At 31.5% G+C, this 18,045-nt stretch overlaps 2 protein-coding genes across 2 annotated transcripts in view; one reads left to right on the top strand and one right to left on the bottom strand.

Annotated features, from left to right (window-relative positions):
* LOC103313412 (uncharacterized) overlaps positions 1-10,363 on the top strand; it is a 158,490-nt gene extending 148,127 nt beyond the window's left edge. The window contains exons 2-4 of the mRNA XM_064358611.1: positions 7,437-7,647; positions 9,928-10,058; positions 10,113-10,363. Coding sequence (XP_064214681.1) covers positions 7,437-7,647; positions 9,928-10,058; positions 10,113-10,343 — 573 coding nt within the window. The 3' untranslated portion in view covers positions 10,344-10,363. The remainder of the gene's footprint in view (positions 1-7,436; positions 7,648-9,927; positions 10,059-10,112) is intronic.
* A 3,779-nt stretch (positions 10,364-14,142) lies between these two features.
* On the bottom strand, positions 14,143-16,015 carry nes (nessy). The gene is made up of 5 exons (XM_064358420.1): positions 15,838-16,015; positions 15,439-15,669; positions 14,894-15,388; positions 14,552-14,844; positions 14,143-14,498 (listed from the first exon to the last, which is right to left on the bottom strand). Exons 1-5 carry the CDS (start codon positions 15,932-15,934, stop codon positions 14,223-14,225), a joined length of 1,392 nt encoding a protein of 463 aa, XP_064214490.1. The 5' UTR covers positions 15,935-16,015; the 3' UTR covers positions 14,143-14,222.
* Between the last annotated feature and the right edge of the window lie 2,030 nt (positions 16,016-18,045).

The following is an 18,045-nucleotide window of genomic DNA, read 5'->3' as shown; positions in this document are numbered from 1 at the left end:
AGTGCAAATCCAAAAAAAAATTAAAAACCCCAAATATTTCCTAAACGGCTAAATTTAGGTATTGGAAAAGCTTATGAAAACTACATTAAAATAACTCCAGTAATCCAAAAACGCAATAAAAAATATAGCTTTCCATTTAAAATAAGAAAGTTGATAGCGACTTCCGGTATAACCAGAAGTGCCACCATCTTGAAAATATTTTCATTGAGCAGGACCTAAGAGATTATGGTCGTATACAAATTTTCAGATGACTATCATTATTAAAACTACCAATACTTCTAATGTGGGGTTTAAACGGAACACCCTGTAGTCCTTCCTATCTCAAACATAACTTTTTCTATTCAAATCACACAATTTCTAGGTTCTTTTGCAAGATGATACCAAAGCTTTATTTGATATGTTCCACTCGATTTAGCTCGTTTTTAAAGAAAATCTTGTCGAAAATAAGGCGAAAAAAGTATAAAATTTGGTCAAAAAAGCGTTATTCCCATTCTTTCAAACTTTTAAAAACATTTTTTTTTAATTTTTGCGTTTTGTGTAATTGATATTTATTTCGCAAGGATTAAGTCGAGAAATCATGGAAGAATTTATTTAATCTTGCATATGATTTATAATTTAATATAAGTTTGCGTATTTGATGAAAATTTGCGTCGAAATCGTGCATAAAAATGCTCCAGCGCCCCACACAATCATTTCCGGCTCAATTAAAGCGTCGCATTGCTGGCTCAAATAATAATCGATGTTGTTTGTTGTTGCGGGCCCGAGTTATTTTTTGATAAGGTGCGCAAACTTTGGCTCGCTTTTAATTCGACTAAAGCCGTTAAAATTCTCGTTGCTTCACGAAACCGGATATCCTTCGACGAAATCGATAGCTCTTATCTCGCCTGAAACAGCGGCTGGATATCTCCATTGCGTTTGGGCTGTTTGTATCGGACGATTGCGGACGAGGCACCGCCTCTTTGACAACTATTACGGATTGTCGCCACTTTTTCTGGAGGAAGGGAAAACACGTCCAACGGGTTAGGTTTCCAAGAAGAGGATTTGCGGGATTTATTGGCGAGACTAGGTGGAAAAGTTGGGGAAAAAAGAGCGGTTTATAAAAAATTTGGTTTTTTTGCCTTTTGTTAAATGTTCCGGAATTGTTTCACTTTTCTTTAATAACCAGAGAAAATTGTATACAGGGTGAGTCTACTAAAAGTATTCAAACCTTACACAGTATTAAAAGTTCTGATAATGATAATTAACTGAAAATATTTTCAACATGGCGGCACTTCGGCCATTCTGACAGTTTTTTTGCTGTCCCGTCCATTATCGTAAACATAAAACGTTGATCTTATTTCTTACGTTGTTAAACAAAACCGAGATTTTTTCATTTTCACTGTCCAATTTTAATACTGTAAGAGCCGTTTTACAGAACATTTTAATTTCAATCAAATTTTAATTCGAAGTTAACTTGACATTTGTCAATGCATTTTAAATGACAATTAGTTTAATTCTTGATTATCTTAATTTTGTTTTCTCTAAACCGGCCCTAATGTTCGGTTTATAGAAGCGTCATTAATTTAATCATCAATTAAATACGTGATTAACTGGTCACGTGACGAAAATGAACCAATTTCATTGGTCCATTCGCGTTGTTAACTTTTAACAACGTATTAAATTTTAATAAAGCTTTCCATAAACCGGCTTTTAAAGTCTTTAATAATTAAAACCTGTCTGAATACATTTTTACAGCTATTTTCACACACAAGATTTTTTTGTCCCGTCCGTCATGTGTAAATAAAAAGTAAATTAATCAGAAGTTGCACATTGCCTGACTCGCCTAAAATTATTTAAGTATACAGGGTGTTTTCGAAATTAGTTACAATACAATCTTATGTTTTTTTTAAATGGAACAGCCTATGTTTTTTTGAATTTTTGGATATAGCTGTAACACAGATTCTTATTGGCCGTTTTTGCTTAGTTTTTTAAATAATATAAATATCTGACAAAAACAAGCTTTAAAGTAAATACAGAAAAACTAAAAAACCTTGAAAAATAGAACTTTCACCACTTTAAAGAAGAAAGTTCAAACTATAAATATGTGATTGTTTTTTAGCTCACTGTAATCAAAAAGATAAAAAATCGAAGAGGTTTAACTGTCTCTCTAAAAATATAAACAGTTAAGTGTGTCTGACCGATTACTCGAAAGATATTTAAATTTAACAATTAAAAAAATTATTACTTCTTTCAGTGTAATTTTTTGCGTTAGGTACATTTAAAAAAAGCATGTTTTTGTCAAAGGTATTAAATTATTTTAATAACTAAGCAGATTCTGAAATTCTGAAATTCTGAAACACCGTGTATATTTGAAAATAATTTTAAGGCTCTTGTAAAAAAATATTTATTTGCCAATTATTTAAAAATCATTAATGGACTTTTCAATTCGATGGAATATTCTATACAGGGTGAGTCAATAGTGGGTTATTTCTGAATTTCTATAAATATGCAACCAATAAAAAGCTAAAATTTCATTATGGATTATTATTATTGAAAAGTTAAAAAACCACTGTTAAAAATAAAACGAAGTATCCAAGTTTTTTGGATACATCTTCGGACATGTCAGAAGTAAACCACCCTGTATGTATATCTCAAAAACTAATATTAAACGCCCAGAATTCAGCATTTGTTATTAAATAGCTATTTTATATTTTTCTCTATGCCTGTGAATTTTTCTACAATTAATTCCATCTGCCTGAAATTATTTAGATAATGAATTTATTAATAACTATATTAAGTAACTAAAGAAATGTTGCTTCTTGTATCATTTGAGAACAAGCGATGCTGTTGTTTGTTTTTTGATAAAAAAGTCGGTAGCCCCAAAATATAACTATTATAATTAAGTAAAAATTAAAAAAATCAAAATAACGTAATTTTATATAAGAATTTTTTTGCTCAAAAACTTCATTTAAAGATTTTTGTTTTAGAAAAACAGTAGGGATGATAAAATTTCGGTTAATTAATATTTTCACATATTTATTTTTACTGATATTAATATTCTTAATAAGAAAATTAATTTACTGTCCCGGCGCATCCACCATTTTTACATCTCCACCTGTCAAATAACAATTAGTTTTATTTGGTACAAATCTCAGACTTTTTCGAAACAATGATGCTTTCTAAGTCAAGTAACAGGCAATTGGTTTCATCAATCTATTAAGAGAAAATTCTAATTTGAAGCAACACAAATAAATCGATGAATTTCGGCCCCACGTCGCCCGAAACGATGAAAAACCATCTCCATATATTTGCACTCGGAGATAAGCTAAACCAGCCAGTTATTTAACGGTTGAACGTCCGGAAATGGCCTCAAGCACTTCAACTTAATCCAAATCTTCTCAATTAATGGAAACTTGGCTTTACTCAAAGGGTTACGTTGATTCACGAAATATGCAAACATGGTCAACCCAAAATTTACCAACTTTCCTTGATGACACTCTTAACTTTCGAGGAATTTGCGTTTGGAGTGGACCTCTCGCCTCGTCATATTTTCTCTAACGAGACAGTCACGAACGCGGAATTTTCTAATTAAATTTAACACAAACTTGTAAAAATTTCCAACACTTAAAACTATGTTCCGGGTCGATTTTAATTAAATAACAGCGAGACTATAAACCTTGCAACCCTTTTAATAAATTGATGATGTAAATAATTAAGCGCGAAGATAGCTAACAGTGATAAGGGCGTAATAAAGCGGGTGATGGGTTGACAAAAATGATTTTGTTGAAAAAAAATCGACTAACTTTTGCGCATTTCTTTGACTAGATTTTCAAAAAAACTGAAAATATGATGTCTAGCCGTTGTGGCGCAGCACAGACAATCAATGTTTTGTTTACTTATTGTTCGTCGTTATCCTCAAGTTATGTAAATGTACCTCGAGGGCTCGCCGTAAGTTTCGCATAATTAGATTCCTATCACTTAATAGCTACTCGGCTCTAAAATGTTTAGGTAATAATTTATTAAAATTTAATTTCGGTCTGTGACGGTAGTTTTTTTCGAATGAAAATCTCGCGATTCTTGACGCTCTTGTTCGTAAAGCTTGCAAAAGATCCATTAGCTTTTCCGTGTCATTCCGACGTTGTACGTAGCTCTTCAGTGTCGCGACATGCCGCCGGCTGGGATCAATAACGAGCAATTTCCATCGTTTTTCTTGTACGCCGAAGGTAAATTACCTCCGGCTTTTTCAAACGCAAGAAATATGTATAAAGTACAGTGAGTGTTTCAATTTCCTGAACATACAATGCTAGTAACGCTATGTTCAAGTTTGGAAAGACCAAGGCAATGCTACGGATTAAACACGCCGATTACAACGGCACTGGACCTTTTGCCTTGGAAGAGTGAAAAAAGCGAAAATTTCAACTTGTTTTTGGGTTTTGGACCAACAAACGCTCACTTTAATCATTATCTATCGAATTATCCCGATTACAAAGGCATTTGTAATTTTTCCAATTGTCCCGATTACATAGACATTTATAGTTCTTCCACTAAAAAAATCATAATTCGCAAACTAAAAGCCCTAGAGCAAAATAGTTCATTCAGGCGATTTTTACGACTCAGTTTACGTATTGTACCAGTTTTGACTTCAATTTTTGAAATTTTTCGTTTAAAACACTAATGGTCATTCAAAATCTTCAAAAAACAAAAAACTTTTTTTTTAATTTTAAAGTTTAATTTCTTCACTTTTCTGTGTTTAAAACCCTCTATTTGCTGTCTCAAAATAATAAAAACGCGAACACTGCATTTTCTCTCTGCATTATTTGTTATAAATTATTCATGCACTTAAAAAAATAATCACAAATGTAATTTTTAGTTTCAATGAGAGATCTAATCATTAATAACTATTTTACAAATTTATCAATTATTTAATAAGATATTTTGGTAAATTTTTATTACTGTGAAACAGCTAATAGAGTTCTTAAAAGTGCGGGAAAACATCAGTAGGTTGGATTTTTCCGATTTTTGTCGATATTTTGTCGTGATTTTGTCGTGGAGCATTTATCAGACAATAATTACATAACCTCATTAGATTTTTTATCTTTGGAAAGCTCTTTTAATTATCTATCTCCTTTAAAAAAGATTATTACCCTTCGACAAATAATTTTCGAAAAAATTGTTAAGACAACACAAAAAAAAGGTGAACTTTATGTGTTAATAACTTGAAAACTGTTACGAATTTTGTAATTTGCCTAACGCTAATCGATTCCTCGGATCATTTTACATAGATTTACATCAAAATAGTTCCAATGTCTTGAATCGTTTGGTCGTAATAATAAAATAAACATTAGTTTCGCCGTAATCGGCTTGTGAAAATCGATTTTTTTTCCGAAATGTCGCCTTGAGGCCTATGCCATTTTGAAGAGTTTTTTAAACCGGTTATAATATGGTACTTGACAATTTTCGATAGTTCCAATAGTTACGCCGTAATCGGCGCTTGATAAGAGAAAAATTGTAAAAGTCGTTTTTGCATTTTTTGCAAAAATTGTGGAATTATTAACCATAACCCCCATTAAGTTCAGTATTATTGGGTAGCTCTTTTAATTATCTATCGTTTAAAAAAGAAATCATTCTCCTCCGACTAATAGTTTTCGAGAAAATTGCTAATAAAAGCAAAAATAGGTAAAATTTAAAAAAATTCATAACTAAAAACTATTACGAATTTTGTAATTTGCTTAACGCCAATCGATTCCCCGAGCCATTTTACATAAGTTTACATTAAAATAATTCCACTGTTTCGAATCGTTTTGTCGTAATTACAAAAAATTAAAAACCTAACATTAGTTTCGCTGTAATCGGCATGTGAAATTTTTTTTTTTCGAAATATCGCCTTGAGACCTATGCCATTTTGAAGAGTTTTTTAAACCGGTTATAATATGGTACTTGACAATTTGCGATAGCTCTAATAGTTTCGCCGTAATCGGCGCTTGAAAAGAGAGAAATTGTAAAAAGTTGTTTTTGAATTTTTTTAAAAAACTGCGGAATTATTAATCATAACCCCCATTAAGTTCAATATTATTGGATTGCTCTTTTAATTATCTATAGTTTAAAAAAGAAATCATTCTCCTCCGAGTAATAGTTTTCGAGAAAATTGCTAATAAAAGCAAAAATAGGTAAAATGTAAAAAAAATTCATAATTAAAAAACTATTACGAATTTTGTAATTTGCTTAACGCCAATCGATTCCCCGGGCCATTTTACATAAGTTTACATTAAAATAATTACACTGTTTCGAATCGTTTTGTCGTAATTACAAAAAATTAAAAACCTAACATTAGTTTCGCTGTAATCGGCATGTGAAATTTTTTTTTTCGAAATATCGCCTTGAGACCTATGCCATTTTGAAGAGTTTTTTAAACCGGTTATAATATGGTACTTGACAATTTGCGATAGCTCTAATAGTTTCGCCGTAATCGGCGCTTGAAAAGAGAGAAATTGTAAAAAGTTGTTTTTGCATTTTTTTCAAAAACTGCGGAATTATTAATCATAACCACCATTAAGTTCAATATTACTGGATTGCTCTTTTAATTATCTATCGTTTAAAAAAGAAATCATTCTCCTCCGACTAATAGTTTTCGAGAAAATTGCTAATAAATGCAAAAATAGGTAAAATTTTAAAAAATTCATAACTAAAAAACTATTACGAATTTTGTAATTTGCTTAAGGCCAATCGATTCCCCGGGCCATTTTACGTAAGTTTACATTAAAATAATTACACTGCTTCGAATCGTTTTGTCGTAATTACAAAAAATTAAAAACCTAACATTAGTTTCGCTGTAATCGGCATGTGAAATTTTTTTTTCGAAATATCGCCTTGAATCCTATGTCATTTTAAAGGATTTTTAAACCGGTTCTAATATGGTACATGACATTTTTCGACAACTCCAATAGTTTCGACGTAATCGGCACTTAAAAAGTGAAAAAAGTCGGTTTTGGCGTTTTTCTCGGAAACTATAAGATCTAGAGCAAAAGTTAAAAAAGCATCAAAATGGACAGCTTGTGTCAGCCCAATATACTGGTTTTTATTGGTTTATTGCCGTGCGATCAGTACTTTTCATAAAATTACAAAGAAAAGTAAAAATACTACGTAAAATTTATCTGTCAATAACGTGAAAGCTGTTACGAATTTTGCAATTTACTCGACGCCAATTTATTTCCCGGATCAAATAATACAACTGAAATATAGTTTGAGCATAATTAAAAAATCGAGAAAGATATTTTTAGTTTGTCATTAGAAAAATTTATAACTCCAAAAGTAAAACTCTTAAAGCAAAACGGTTTGTTCCATCAAATTCTGCGGTACGTTGTGCGGTATTATACCAGGTTCTTAGGCCATTTGATTTTGCCTAAAATTGACTAGTTACTGAAACCCTATTTGGAACAAATGTGCTTTTTCTGTTCCAGATTGTGATGTTGAGACTGAGCATGTTGTTGAGCTGCATTTTCATGACTAATACCGCTTTAGACGACAAACACTTGGCTTCCAACTTTTTAATCGAGAAACGTGAAATTTCAAACGATTTCGAAAAATACTCCGTCACCTGTTACATCTGCGTCAACGTTTCGGACAATCTCGTTTGCAACCAATTCGCCATAGACAGGCCCTGCAAACCCGGTAAGTACCCAATTTTTCAAATGGACACAAAAATTTTATATGAATTGTTAGTTCAGCAAAAACTACACACATGTAACCAATAAAAGAACGTTGACGAAGGGTTTTCGATCAATTTCCCCGTTTTTACGACACACTCGTTTCGAGCGAAAATCGATAGACACGATGCCATAAATTTATGGTTTTAAAGTGACATTCTTCCTATTGCCGCTTTAAGCCTTATTCAAAGTTTTTATTTAACTTGCTTTGTTGTCTGTCTGTCTGTTTCACATTTTCCGAGCCAAATTTGAGACAATTCCTGTTGTCCAAATGAATTGAAATTTTGCATACTTACGTAATCTGCGTGATAATGCAATCCTATGTGGTTAAATACCCCTTCGGTGGGGTTTTGAAGTTGACATTTAGCGAAATCTTAAAAAATTCATAACTTTCTCATTATAAAAGATAGACATTTGAAACAAAGACCTTATACAGGCACTTTTTTTCAGAGAATCTAATAATGTTATCAGCGATTTTTTTCAACCATTCGTTTAACTGTAATAACAAAGTTGTATTTTTTTAAATGGGAATCATAGTTGGCTATGACGTTTTCAAAAAGCTTATTTTTTTCTCATTTGATATGTCTATTTGTGTAATACATAATTTTAAATATTTAAGAAAAAACAAAATATTTCGCTTTTTTTATAGTAGGCCATGAAAAAATTTTGGATTTTTAATTAAAACTATGAAAATTGTATTACCCAACAAATATTTATAATTTAATGATTTTTTAAAAGCTAATTAATTCAAAAACAGCATAATAAATTTTTATTAGATCAAATTTTTGCAATTAATAAAAATTATTTGTTTTTATATTTAAAATGGCAAGCTTACGTTGTTATTTTATTTTCCAATTTTAAACATGAAATGTCGGAAGAAGAAAAATCTTATTAATTGTATGATTGCGTATCAATAAAATTTTATTTTACAAAAAAATGTCAATCCAAACACCAAAATCAAATTCCATCTGCGGTAAAAAAATACACAACATTATCAAGTCACCTCCATTACACTTCACTAAATCGTAAAAAAGTGTCATCAAATGGTAGTGACACATCGTTTGCAATTTTCTGCACATTTTTTATGTCATTAAAATCAGCGACGCTCGTATATTTGTTCAATTGAAAATAACTTTAACATAGTTTATTTTTATAATTTCACATTTTTTACTTTAATAACCGTTCACAAAATTTCTAGATTATTCACACCTTTTATGTGAAATAATTTTTCCATGGCCAACTACTTTCAAATATTTTGAATATATTTTTATGAAAAATATATAAAAATATCAAACTATATTTATATTGTTTTGAGTTCAGAAAAAAAATAAGTTTTTCGAAAATGTCATAGCCAACTGTAATTCTCATTTAAAAAAATACAACTTTATGTTATTACAGCTAAACGAATGATTAAAAAAATCGCTGATAACATTATTACATTCTCTGGAAAAAAGTGCCTTTCATGTAAAATAATTTTTCCATGGCCAACTTCTTTCAAGTATTTGATATATATTTTTTATCAAAAATACATAAAAGCATCAAACTATATTTATATTGTTTCGAATTCAGAAAAAAATAAGTTTTTCGAAAATGTCATAGCCAACTGTAATTCTCATTTAAAAAAATACAACTTTATGTTATTACAGCTAAACGAATGATTAAAAAAATCGCTGATAACATTATTACATTCTCTGGAAAAAAGTGGCTTTCATGTAAAATAATTTTTCCATGGCCAACTTCTTTCAACTATTTGATATATATTTTTTATCAAAAATACATAAAAGCATCAAACTATATTTATATTGTTTCGAGTGCAGAAAAAAATAAGTTTTTCAAAAATGTCATAGCCAACTATGATTCTCATTTAAAAAAATTAAACTTTATGTGATACAGCTAAACGAATGATTAAAAAAATCGCTGATAACATTAGTAAATTCTCTGTAAAAAGTGCCTGTATAATGTCATTTTGAAATTATGCAAAAACGCCTAAAGTTCTCGGATGTCTATGTATGCAACTCGCATCCGCTCGTTGCATAAAGACAGCCCTCGACCTGTGTTTTCGCCTCGTATTTTCAACAGTATCGCAAACTTTAATAAAGCTTAAGAGATTTGAATTTAAAAAAGGCTCTAAACGTCACGGTTCGCCTCTTTCTCGCTTAACGCAATTAAACGTCCGTCTTGACTGTTTTAATTCCAACTGCCAAATCCAATTAGTTTTAATTGAAAGTGGTAATTCGATTTGCAGGCGAGACTTTTTGCCACACCTTGCACATAATGGACTCGAAGGGCACAAGTGTGCTCGTCAACAAGAAGTGCACTACGGATAAAGAGTGCCAAAGGAACAAAGTGGGATGTGTCGAAATCGACTCGCAAAAGGTCGATCGAAACTGATCCTAGAGTTTATTTCACTTTGATAGAAATTTGTTACAGATGTGTGTGTCGTGCTGTGACCAGAACTACTGCAATGTCGACGTCCCGACGAACTCGTCGAATGCCATCTTCGACGACAAAATCACCAAAATGCGAATGCTGGCCAAGAATCTGTTCCAGAGAGAGAAGGCGCTGACTACGACCATCAAAGAGACGAACGCGGCCACCACTTGTCGGAAACTACACTTTTTGTTAATTTTGTGTTACTTGTGTATTGTTATTCCGAATTAAAAGCGATTTTTTTGGGGTTATTGGCGGTTTGGTTTGGGTTTTTGACAATCACGCACAAGCTAAGGCGGGTATTGGAGGGGTGATTATTTTTCTACTTTTTGCTTGTTATCAACCACTGATTGATTTGGACCGAAATGCGCCGATTACGTTACGCAACGAACGAAAACTCACTGTAATGAATTGTTATCCATGTAATAAATAAAGGGAATTAAACGCAGCCAAATAATAAATGACGATTTTTTCATACAACTCTTGCATTCGTACGCACAAAAATTTCGGGTTTGCATATTTTACGAATCAATAAGCTTTTGTTTAAGTGGGTCACTTGACCAGCGACAACTTTTATGGAAAATTCTAAAATTTTAATTGAAAAAAAGTTTAGAAATAAATTGTGAACATCCTGTACTGATTCAGAAAAATAAAAAAATGTAGGTACATTTAAGAAGCTAAAAGAGTTTCTTGATAAGTAAAAAAATAGATATAAATGGATCAAACAAAAAATATTTTTATTATACACAGGGTGTTTGTATACAGGGTGGTGAACCTAATTTATATTTTTTAAATGAAACACCCAATATATTTGCATAATTAGATTCTATGCAAAAAAATAATCTAACTTTATATAACTATTTTAAGTCTATTTCTTTTAGTTTCAGAATTATTCAACTTTTTGTTATAAGAAAGACCTACATTTTGAAAAATCACTGGTAAGTTGATTATAAATATTTGCCGATAAATTTGCTACAAAAAAACTTAGAATACTCTGTAGTTTTAGCAAATTGACAACTTTTAGTTAAAGCACGCAGTAAATATACAGGGGTGTGCCAAAACGCAAAAAGTTGAATAACTGATTTTTTTCAAATGGAACACCATGTAGTTTTTTTTCATGTGTCGATAGCATTTTTGATAAGTTTTCTAATGGTATAGGGTTTGTATAACAAATTAAAATATTTTTCAAAATTTTTCAAAAAATGTGTTTTATTACAAGAAAATTTATTATCCTAGAATCTGATAAGTCAAATGGTAATTTATTTTTTAATGTGTACTAATGTGAGTAATTACATTAGTTTTCTAATTATTACTTGATACATAAATTAATTTTGCTCATCAAGAAATAATAATAAAATAAATAAAAAAAGAAAAAATTTTTTTGAACATTTTAAAAAATATTTCAAATTTGCTATACAAACCGCATATCATTAGAAAGCTTATAAAAAATGTTATCGATACGTATAGACAAATACATGGTGTTCCATTAAAAAAAAATGAGTTATTCAACTTTTTGCCTTTTAGCACACCCTTTACATTATTTCCGTGTTTCAAGTAAAAGTCTACTATTTCCTAAAACTACAAGGTATTCTGAATTTTTCTGTTGCAAATTTTCCGGAAAATATTCATAGGCGATTTCGCAGTGATTTTTCAAAAATTGGTCTTTTTTATAACGAAAAATTGAATAATTCTAAAACGAAAAAAGATAGACCCATAATAGTTTAAATAAAGTTACATTATTTTTTGCGTAGGCCCCAATTATGCAAAAATATATAGGGTGATCGATTTAAAAAAAGAAAACTTTGGTTCACCACCCTGTATACAATAAAAATATTTTCCTGAAATGCATCCTAGAGTATAAATAACACCGACAAAACATCAAAAGTCCAAATTTAATTATAAATGAGCTACAGAAGATGGAATTTGGGTTGGGCCACCCTGTATATATCGTTTAATTAATCGATTTATTTATGTTGTTTCAAATTATACCTTTCTTCTAATAAATAAATCGATTGCTTGTTAATGTTATCCTATTCAAAAAGCTTCAATTTTTGCAAACATTTTGATACCGTTATCTCATCTGAGACTTTGTACCAAACTAGGAAATAAACTAAACTTTATGTACGAGTATTACATTTACCAGTCGGAATTTTCTGGTTTTCTCAACAGATTGGAACTTGTCGGAACATTTAACAAAAGCAGGAATCAAATTTCTCGTATCTCAATTGCGCAGTTGAACCGGAATTGAACGATACAAATTTTCTTGCTTGATTGTACTAACTCTTATGTGAAATACGAGGGCGAGTCAATAATTTTTTTTAACATTTTACTCATTTCGTCCAACAATTTCCAGCTGAATAACACCTCGGAATATATTTTTAATTTTTTATTAAAAAATTAATTACTCGGAAATTAAAAGTAAGAACAAAACGGTTGGTTCTAACAAATTCTGAAGTTGATTTTACCTACCATAGTATTTTGTTTGTCTGAAATTACAGTAATAACATTATTTAGCTTCAAAAATAAAAAGAATTTTTTTTAAACCCACTGTAGCAAACTTTAAGGACTTTTCTGTCTTTAGAACCTTTTACATCTTTTAAAAGTCAGTTGGTTCAATGGTTTGATGTTTTATTTTTGGTCGATTTCCGGTACCCGGAGCATTTATTGGGTAACTCCGGAACCTATCGTTTTCAAAAAAAATGTCGTGAGACTAAAAATTTTCGAGAAAATAACTTACACAGAGTGGATTTTTTAAATGGAATAAAATTCATAACTTCAATATAAGCGTTTTTTGACCCGAAACAGGTCAATTCTCATTTTTTTGGTTTTTGTTTATCTGCTGTAATGGTATGAATCAGTTATGAATTTTATTCCAGTTAAAAATTCCACCCTGTAAAGCAAAAACTATTGGCAATGTAGTAATTTATTCGAAGTCAGTCGATTCCTCAGATTATTTTACAGAGGTTTACATCAAAATAGTTTTGCAGTAATTTAAAAAAGAAAAAAAATATATCAAGTTTGGACATAATCTGATTACAACATAATTAAATTAATACATAACGTAATTACAGATTAATCTAATTACTTTGTATTCAATTACAATGCAATTGTAATCAATTTTTTATTAAGTTCGATAAGTTACATATAATTATATTAAAATATAAGTGTAATTATTTTTTTCTTTGTAATTAATTAAATTATTATGTTGGAAAATCCATATGAACAACCATTTTTCAATTTTTTACCGAAAGTCCAAATACCAATGTCATGGATATAATTTCATAAAAAAATAACCCCCCTAAGGGCAAAATTTTTAATAAACCGTAAACATATTTCATTTTTCATCGAGACCGCAAATTTCATGAAATAACTTTAATAAAAAATGACAGTTATTCGTGTTTAACAAAACAGTAATTACAAATACAATGTAAGTGAATACAAAGGAATCACATTATATTGTAATTTCATTAATCTGTAATTAAATACGCATTAATCGATCACATTGTGTAATTAATTATGAATAAACATTACTTTGTAATGTTCCAAATTGTTGGAATTACAAACCACACGGTTAATTGTAATTATTAATTTGATTACATTTTGCCCAACAGTTAATGAGATTATTTAATTATTAATTTATTAGATAAATAATTAATTTTAAATATTATTTTTAAGCCGTTTTCTCGTAGCTCTCTTAATTTCGCCGTAATCGGCGTTTGAAAAGTAAAAATTTCAACTTTTATTTATAGTTTTTTCGGAAACCATAAGACTTAGACCAAAAATGCATCAAAATGCGATTTAATAAATGATGTGAAAACCCGAAACCGCTCCCGACTACAGTTCCGATTACAGAGGCATTTTATTCTTCAAAGAATCACTTTGAAAACTCGCCCCAACAACGTTTTATGCACATTTCCATCTTTAAAATTTTCCAAATCCCGATTTGAGGTCAATAAAACAACATTTTTTTCGTAGAGTATTTATTGGTAACAATAACGTACAATAAATATGTCGAAATAAAAACCACGTTAATTGTGCTGTGACACCACAATTTAAAAAAATTGCATATAAGTACGTGCGACTACAGTAATTTTTCACCCACACTCTCCTTCATTCATTTCGCTCCTTCTTCTTGTCCCTCTTAAACACGGCTTTAAGAATCGGTCCGTACACAACAGGCCACAATAGAAAGAAAATGGAGCCAACATGACTCACACCACTAAACGCCGCCCAATACTTCTCAAACTTCAAGAGCGCAAACGGCATAAGACACCAACCCATAAACACAAAAGTGTAAATCCTCAAGAAAATTTTAACAACAAGCCCCACCCCAGGCCTCGAGAAAAACTCACTCAATTGCGCATTATTATTAACGATTGATTTGACCTGAAATAAACTCGAGTTAATCAAGTGGAATTGTTTGCGATTAACTTAATCACTTCTCGTTCCATGTAAACGACCATAAACTCAAAGAAAAAACAAACGTAGTAACCGGAGTGAAACCCGTGCCAGACCGCCAAAAACAGCAGCGTCGCCAACTGACTAACATGCCGATTCCCCAAAAACTTCAACCTCTTGTAAATATACTGGGCGGACCAGTGATTCGTGTTAATATTAAACGACTGAATGTAATGCGTAAACTCAGTCGTATTCTCAAACGTCCCCAACTTGACATTCTCCACCCCGTTCCACAGCGACTCCCCATTGGCCCCTTTGCCGTTGTAGGCCAACCCTGAAACACCCCAACCAATCAAAAGCCTCCCTCATGACGTCACACCAACCGAACAGAATACACGCCCCTTCAGTCAACAACCAACACGAAATGTACTTATAGAGCGTAAACCGCCCCCATAGCCCCATAAGTAGCATTTTTTTCACGAAACCCAACTCCCGGAACTCGGGGGAGTACATGTAATCGTCGGAGACAAGCAGCCCCAAAAGTTGGAACACAACCAAATAAAACACCCCAAGGGCGAATCTCCTAACTGCGGCTTCGGTGCAATCGCGCTCGAATTTCCCCGCCACGAAATCCTGGTACTTTTTCATGGGGAATTGGGGCCCCACCATGAAACTGGCCGGGAATAGGGCATGAGCGAAAAATTCCAAAACATTGGGGCACGTTTTTAGGGCCACTTTGCGGTTTTCCGCCCCCAGGGACTCCTCCGGCTGTTGGCCGTCGTAATAGTCGTACGCTACGGCAATGAGGCGCAAGACAAGAATACACTGGGGCATAGTCCAGTTGATATCGTACGAGTCCGTCCCTGCGTAATAATAGCCTAAGGAGACAGTTTTAGTGAATTCGGGGCCACCGCCAGGTGCGAGTTACCGGTTAAAAGGTACACGAGGTTAAAAACAAACACAATTGCCACACTTAGGGACTTCCCCCCCAAAATATTTAGCACCGCATAGGTCACACTTATGGCAAAGATTGTGTGGAAAATATCGAAACCGTAGTTCCAGTAACCTAACAGAAAGCCGCAAGTGATGGAGAATAGGTGCTGGACAGGCGCGGCTGTGCCATAGATGTACTTGCGGTGGACCAGGGCCAAAGGGTAGCCTGGAAAAAAAATACAATTTTGCCGATTTTTCCCCAATTTGCGTGTTACGCTAATATTGGTTTTGTGTTATCATGGCGTGAATTGATTGGTTTCATTTAGAAAATGTAGTTTTTTGGGGTTTTGGGGATTGAGGTTATGTCAAGGTTGGTTTTTTGTGGGGGGCTTACCGGCCAAGATTGTGAGGAGGAGGCGGAGGGCGGGTTCACTTGTGCCCAAAAGACCGCTCAATTTTGACACAATACTGAAAGAGGCGTCGTGAGACATTTTTCAAAACTGGGACAAAAGTCACGAACTTGACATTATTGGTTGACGTGTGCAGCGCTGCCAACGTAAATGGTAGGCTAGGAAAGGACAGCCATAGAATAGGGGATAGACAGAAACGAGCACATTTTACGAGCTGAACTGGTCTACGGTCTATGACAGAAATACTCAAAGACTAGAATGATGGAAGAGTGATCTACATTAGGAATAGTTTCCATTGAAACTTTAAGAAAACTAAAATTATAGACTTGAGGGTAATAAATTGGCTATCCAGCGTCAAAATAAGTCTACTCAAAAAAAAAAAATTGTAGATGTAAAGCAAGTGCCATTCGTCAAAACTATTATTGAAAACTATGGATAAAATTACATAAACTATATGTTACCACAGATGTTACTAATAATGTGTTATCAGAATAACTAGTAAACTTTTGAAAATGACGTAATTTTTGCTTTTTTGAACGTTTGAGCGTGTTTTTAGCCAAAAAACTATGTATTCAAATCTCGAAATGGGGCCAAAATAATTTTTTGACGCGTTTTTAAGTCATATCATTAAAATTATTTTACGAAATTTCGTCAAAAACAAGCAAAAAAAATGCTAAATTAAATCGAAAATAGTGTTATTTTCGGTTTTTTGTTGCGTTTTCTGTTTTGTTTCAGTAATTTAATATGTTTCACGGTCAGAAACGCAATTATTTCGTCAAAAATAAACCGAAAATTTATCAATTTTGAAAGAAAACAATGTTTTTTTATCAATTTAGAGCGATTAAGTACAATTGTCAACTAAAAACTCTCTTATCTCGCGCAAGTGTTAATTTTGCCTTTTTCTTGCGTTGAATCAATTTGAGTAAAAACTATTTTTTAAAATGAAGTCAAAATTGACTACTTTGAGAATTTTATACGTTTCGCAGCCAAAAACGCATTTTTAAACCATCTAGTGCCAAAAAAAACCAAAATAAATTCAAAAATAAGACTAAAATTCGGTGGAAGTAATGCAATATCTGTCAATTTTGAAAGATTTTTCAACTAGAAACTGATATTTTGCATAGAATTTCTAAATTGGATCAAAAATTATATTCCTTTTGCATTGTTAAAGCGTTTATGGGCACAATCATTTCGCAAAATTTCGTCAAAAAATAATATAATTACTGAATAATAATAATTATTGGTCTTACATTTGACTTTACCCGTATTTTTCGAGAAAAAAATCTTTTTTTTCGGCAAAAAATTGCTAAATAAAGTAAAAGTGACCATTTTTTCAAAAATAAACAAAAAAAAAAACACCAAACTACTTTGAAAATAATATAATTTTTGCCTTTTTTTAACATTTGAGTATATTTTTGCCCTTAAAACCAAGTTACTTGAATGATAAAAATCCAAAAATGAGATCAAAATAATTTTACTTTAGCCTTTTTTGACTCGTTTTTCATTTTTCATCCAAAATGAGCAAAAACAAAAAACATTAAATAAAATCTTGCGTTTCCTGTTTGTTTTAAATTGTTTTGTTTTAAACTAGAAACGCATTTTTTTTGCAACATTTCGTTACAAATAAGACTAGAAGACACCAAGTTTTCGTAGAACAAACTCATTTGAGAAAACTATTTTCTGTTTAATTTATGTAGAAATGACTTATTTTGTATTGTTTTTTTATTTTTTAGCTTATGTTGTGCTATATAACTTATTTTTCAATGAGACTGCTCTTACGTTAGGTGGTAATGGACCATTAGGTATTAAAAAAAACAATCATTTGGCTTTTTTAATTATTGTTTTTTTATAGTGCTTGATATAGTCAAATAAGCGCTAGTTTGTTACAGAAAAATCATTTTATTTACAAAATTATTTGTCGACACAGAACAAGTTCAAAGTTTGTATTTTTTAGTGGTAATTATAACACATAGTTTATTCGACTTATTTCTTTAACAAGGACGGTTGTCCTTAATAAAAATTGCTCATTTTATGTAGAACTAAGAAATTATCTGTTGTTTCACTCAAACTAGTTTTATTTAGAGAATTTTGGAAAGTTGTAATTTCATTGATATTATAATATATATTGATATTAGCTGTTTCAAAATTATAAATACGCCTATGTCGCATTTTACGGATTTTTTTTTTAATAA

Source organism: Tribolium castaneum, chromosome 8 (genome assembly GCF_031307605.1).
Source record: "Tribolium castaneum strain GA2 chromosome 8, icTriCast1.1, whole genome shotgun sequence".
Lineage (NCBI taxonomy): Eukaryota > Metazoa > Arthropoda > Insecta > Coleoptera > Tenebrionidae > Tribolium > Tribolium castaneum.
This window is presented reverse-complemented; position numbering and strand designations above follow the sequence as displayed.